The 5,535-nt window shown below is 39.1% G+C and overlaps 1 protein-coding gene across 1 annotated transcript; it reads right to left on the reverse strand.

Moving 5' to 3' along the window:
- Positions 1 to 5,409, reverse strand: LOC122662540 (probable beta-1,4-xylosyltransferase IRX9H). Its single transcript, XM_043858195.1, has 4 exons — positions 4,464 to 5,409; positions 2,446 to 2,695; positions 2,129 to 2,336; positions 1 to 424 (listed from the first exon to the last, which is right to left on the reverse strand). The coding sequence occupies exons 1-3, from the start codon at positions 5,267 to 5,269 to the stop codon at positions 2,166 to 2,168; spliced, it is 1,227 nt and encodes a 408-aa protein (XP_043714130.1). The 5' UTR covers positions 5,270 to 5,409; the 3' UTR covers positions 1 to 424; positions 2,129 to 2,165.
- Between the last annotated feature and the right edge of the window lie 126 nt (positions 5,410 to 5,535).

Raw genomic sequence — 5,535 nt, forward strand, 5'->3', positions numbered from 1 at the left:
TTCATGAAATGAAATTTATATCACAAGCAATTTCATGAAACAAAATTTATACACTTTTTAAGCAATTTTGTTGAACAAAATTTGTAACACTGATACTAAGGCAGGGCTGCAACGGGGCTCCTGCTTGATGATACAAGGCCAGCTCACTGACATGATATTCATACAGATCTGACATACTCAACTGAGACAGTCCATTTGGATGCAGTGCCGACTTTTCACAAGATATAAAGTGCTGCTTCCTGCAAAAGAATATTAAGTGGATGAATTTTTGCAATATAAACCACTCACTGTCCACTTAGCGCTAGGTGACTTCCAGTGCTTGTATATACCAAGGTTGCTGATGGCTAACAGTGCAGTGGACTTGGTAATAATCATCAGCAGAGAATATGGGGGGAGCCAAGAAATAATAGATGCAATTGAAGCACTGTCGGGACAAAATACAAAAAATATATAAGAACATAGTTTCACCGTCAAATGAACAAGTGAGGTAATAAAAAGAATTGCATAATCAAAACCCTATTTGCAACAAAACTACGATTTTCCCTATAAAGAAAATATGACGACAAAATACAATAATCCAGTTTGTAGAGGAGAAAAAGAACCTCATGGTCAGTATTCCATTAGAAAATGCAGATTTTTTTTTCATGCTTTCCATTGGGATTAATGCAAATCTAAGACTAACCAGATTCTAACAATAGGAATCAAGAGGATTTTCCAAACAGGGTCTCCAATTAACAGAAAATTAACAACTCAAATTTCAGAATTAAAGGAGAACACTGATATCTGACAGAAGCTGGTCAGAATGACCTGATCTTTTGGTCGAGTATAGCTCTCTGGCAGTAGAATATATCCACAGGATTTCACAACAATCAAAACTGCAGATTAAACTGCACAGAGAACTTCTAGTACTACTAGAAGCTTGTATTTCAAATCTGGGCCAATTCTGACCAACATTCATTGAGATATGAACACAGAAAACTAGCAGTAAAACTTGACATAAACAGGGTGCCAGTGGTTTCTGGAAAAAGTAGAAAACTAATTTGAAAGTTGAGGACTTGAAGTAATAAAAACTAGAAGATAGAAGATAGAAGATATAAAATAAAGCAGGAATCTAGCTAGCATGTGAAGACAGTTCACTCTTTCACTAAGGAATCCACCTTACCGCCGCAGGAAATCCATCCAAGCACACCATGAATCCACACATCCAGATCTTAAAAAAACTTTAATAATATTACTCATGAACTCATGAACTAGTGTGTGGTGGGAGCCTTGTGCACTGGGTACGCCCTTTTTTTTTTACTCATGAACTCGTGTGTTAGGCCATGGGCCACTACATCGATATCTAAAATGGGAGAATGTTTCCTGCCCAGGGGCGAAGCATACGCTAGCACCTCCTCCTCTCTATTTCTCTCCTCCTCAGATGAAATGACCTCTGAGCCCCTTATTTACGAAACCATTCTGTCACCCCTCATTGGCTCTGCCCTGCTAGTGTAGTCCGTTACCAGGCACGAAACACTTGCCCATATAAAATTCATAAATTGAACCTCTAATACTCCTAAAGTGATTTAAAACTTAAATTACTACTTGAAATAGCCAAAACAAACTAGTATTTGACTCTCCACCCAGACTAGGACTCTAAAACTTGAGCATAAACTGGAAAGTAGAACCCAATTAGTTCCTAATAACAGAAAGACTTGACTCACCTAACTTCTAAGTTCTAACACAAACAGGACAATAAAGATTTGACTCAAAAAAACTCCAAGGATTTGGACTAAACTCATCCTACTTGACTAATCTCGTACTCCCATCATCTACCCACATTCTAAGCCCATTAAAGTGACCAACTACAAAGAAAAACCCTTTGGACCAAAGTCCCAAAAACATATGTAACCTACCCAATGCTTATTTCCACTAAAATAAGCTTGTTTATGTAATTGTCCTGCATTAGGGGTACATATTTCTGGACAACTAAGTAGGCTTAATATCTCAAACATGCCCACCTTCCCAAACAGCCAAGGATGATTACAGAGACATGCCGCCCAACCACCCCAAGTGCCAAAAATGATTGCGAATGTTAGCAAAACAGAGAAATGCATACAAAATACTGATAGGTATTTACGAACCAAACCTGTCTCAGTATGTCGATATCACACAGTTGTAGTTCATCACTTCAGGGGGACTACAACATCAAGGTTCTTCTGAAGCACCCAACCCTTAGGATAAACATGATTGCGAGTTTCTAAATGGAGATGCCAATTCATCACCCTAGAACAGCCAAGAGGTATGGCTTCCATTTGACTCTCATCTTCCACCACCTGCTCTAAAAAAGTGGTCTCCTGGGGAAAATACAAAGCAGCTCAGAGTTTATAGCATTGCATAGAAGATATTTTCCTAGAAGAATAAATAATTTAATAAAAAAAAACGACTTAAAAAAGAATTGCATACTTGAAATCCCTCCTTCACTGTGTCTCGCTGCCTTATAGGTTCTGAAGTTCGACGATGCCATTTCCTGGGATCCCATAGGATGGTGCTGTTGAATGCAAATCCAGACATATCAACATGAAACCTTCTGAGTCTCTTACTCTTCTCGTTTGTGTGCCATCCAATTACCTGACTCCTATTACATACTGGACCTTCCAGTATCGCCTTGTTTTTGCTCTGAGAAAGCATAGCAACAGGCCAAGTGCCAAAGCGTCTGTGCATGACCAAGACTAAATTTGTGAATCATACAAGAAATGCATGAGTCACTATGTCAAGGCTCCAACTCTTCAGATTACCAGCAATTATAATACAATCATTATCAAATACTTTCAGGCTGCATTCATTAGGGCAGAATCCAGAAGAAAATGAGAGTTTGCAGAGGACAATATGCGGGTTCCACAGAACATACCAATATTCAGCAATTTTGTTTGGCTAAGAAAATGAAATGTTCTAAAACAAGAATTTCCTAGAGCTTGTCCTTTTGTAGGGAGAAAAATCTGGCCAAAATCCCAAGATTTCTCCATAATGCAAGGGAAAATCCCCTTTGCACTTTTCTCCCTCCCCCTAAAGTGGGATGGTTATAAAAAGAGCATCCCAGTGCACGAGGCTCCCGCTACTGCAGAGTCTGGAAGGCACATGTACACAGCCTTACCCCCTACTTCGCAGGAGAGGCTGTTTCCAAGTTTTGAACCCACAACCAACAGGTTGTAATAGCGCAACTTAACCATTGCGCCAAGGCTCAATTAAATAATCAATCTTAGTTTTATGAATAAGAGAAGACTAAGAATCCAACCACTTCTATACTATTCTATAAAATTTTCTCGAAAATTTGCTTATGAGAATCCTAATATTTAACTAACACAAAAATTTCACATAAATAACATGATTCATCTAGCTATCACTAACTTCCACAGTTAAAAATCGGATTGGAATCGGCGGAATCGACCAATTGAAATTAACCCTGATTCTTCACTTACTGAGTCCGATTGAGTTAACGAGGCTGTGAAAACGAAGTTTTCGGTATCAAGATATTGGCACAATATACAAGTGGAAATAGTAAAAAGTTACAAATCCAAACATAAAATTCACATTGATAAGCCAGAAAGAACATGTAAGCAGATACAAAGATGAAATGCAGGCAGACTTTTAAGCAATTCATGGATGTGAAAAGAATATAATCAATCCAGAGTGGCAACATGATGATCTAAGAGCGCATGTCTCAGAAATTTCAATTTGTACTTTTGAGTTTGTCTGAAATTAAACCACAAGACCAAAACAAAAATAAAATGTCACACCATTTTCCACAATCTACTTATTTTTTTGTTCAGACTTCAGAGAAAGGGAAGTATTTTTACTAGATCCCACATTCTCGTATGAAAATGATTCCTGACCAATGATAAATATTACTGATCATTGGTTGAGAAGGAACCACACACAGTGACATTTTATGTTTGGACTTTGGACTAGAGTTGGTGACTCTTGAGCGTGTACAACTAAGCCAAGTTAATTTTCATGTATTAACACTTAACAGATTAAAACATACATAAAAGTTCAATACTATAGCTTATACACTTCGTATCATATTACAATGTTAGAGCAAGTGTGTTTGGAAGGAATTTCAAAAGAGATATAACAATGAAGCACATTGACCATATGGCTGTGTTTGATTCTCAAAGTTGGAACACCCCTTAGAAGATGGATAATTTCATTTTATTCATTTCTTGGACTTGCTCAATGGTTTAGAATTCAAAAGAAGCTAAATTCACTTGCTTCATTGAACTCCGCAACTAGTGAATGCTTTATATCCTACTGGTCAGGGGAGTTGGAAAGAGGGTATACCATGCAAGCCATGGAATTTTTCAGCCTGAGGATCCAAACACTAGCTAAAAACAAAATTTAGAAACTCTTTCCAGGTAAAACAAAACACAGCTTTAATTACAACCGCACCAACAAGATGCATGCCTAAGAAGAGAGAAGAATACCTGATTGCTCTCGTGCTTTCAAACAGTTCAAGAGAATAGATGTTATCATCGTCTGCGAAGTAAACAATCCCATCGAGATGATGGAGTTCAATGTGCTCGAGAGCCCTGTTTCGTTGGTGAACACCTCTATCCTTTATGTTTGTCAAATTCTTGGAGCACACAAGATGCCTATACATGACACCAGTGTTCCTCAGAATTTCTGCAGTTTCCATTGAAGCTGAGTTCATCTCCACCACAATCCACAGAAGAGGCGGCCGAACAAGTCTTAATGCCTGACCCAAGCGATTGAGATAGAATGCTTGGAGAGGCCGATTGTATGTCGGAGTTACGATTATTAACTGCTTCAGCGGGATAACACCGGGTGGTGGTTCTATTTCAGGCTCGGTCTCAAGATCTAGGTTCACTTTCGCCAATACGACATTCTCCTGCCCAACGATACCATCAAGGTCCTGTTGTACATTAAAAGTGGGTGGCTTGATCTCATACGGTAAGTCATGTCGTCTGATGTCATCGACATCACCAAACGGTGTGAGCCCTAGCACGAAACCTAGAACAAAACACAGCAATAACCGAAACAAGAATCGCTTCCTTGGTGGATACCCCTTGCGCAAGTATCTCGGCAAGAAAATCCCAGGCAGGAATCGGCGGAATCCAACACCCAACACAGTAAAAGATGGCGAATTCGAAGAGTAGTTGGAACCAGAGAGAAGCTTATGAGTTGGAGAATGAACCACAAACGAATTACCCCCGTTTTGGTAAGAACGGTCGTGAGAAGCAGGTGATAGAGTTCGTCGAAATGAAGCCATAACAAGCAACTTTTGTTTTGAAGCATACAGGAACCCTATACCATTTCACACGTTTTATCTAGTTCATAAGGTCCGGAAAGAGCTTCTAGCTTCTATCGATCAGAGCAAAAAGCAAAAAATGGCTGGCAAATTCAGATCCGTAACCAAGATCCGAACATAAAATTTTCCAGAAACAAAGGAAAATCAAGAATCTCGTGCATATGCAACGAATCCGCCGAAGATCGAGGCAATCAGCAACATCAAGATGAGGTCTCTCAGGAGTCAGG

This window comes from Telopea speciosissima, chromosome 5, assembly GCF_018873765.1.
Source record: "Telopea speciosissima isolate NSW1024214 ecotype Mountain lineage chromosome 5, Tspe_v1, whole genome shotgun sequence".
Lineage (NCBI taxonomy): Eukaryota > Viridiplantae > Streptophyta > Magnoliopsida > Proteales > Proteaceae > Telopea > Telopea speciosissima.

Bases quoted from the DNA above. Each gene is read 5' to 3' on its own strand.
- LOC122662540 (XM_043858195.1), bottom strand. From the start codon at position 5,269: ATGGCTTCATTTCGACGAACTCTATCACCTGCTTCTCACGACCGTTCT. The intron at 2,696-4,463 runs GTATTCTTCTCT...GGTCATGCACAG, and splicing joins GAAAGCACGAGAGCAATCAG to ACGCTTTGGCACTTGGCCTG. The intron at 2,337-2,445 runs GTATGCAATTCT...TATTTTCCCCAG, and splicing joins CAGTGAAGGAGGGATTTCAA to GAGACCACTTTTTTAGAGCA.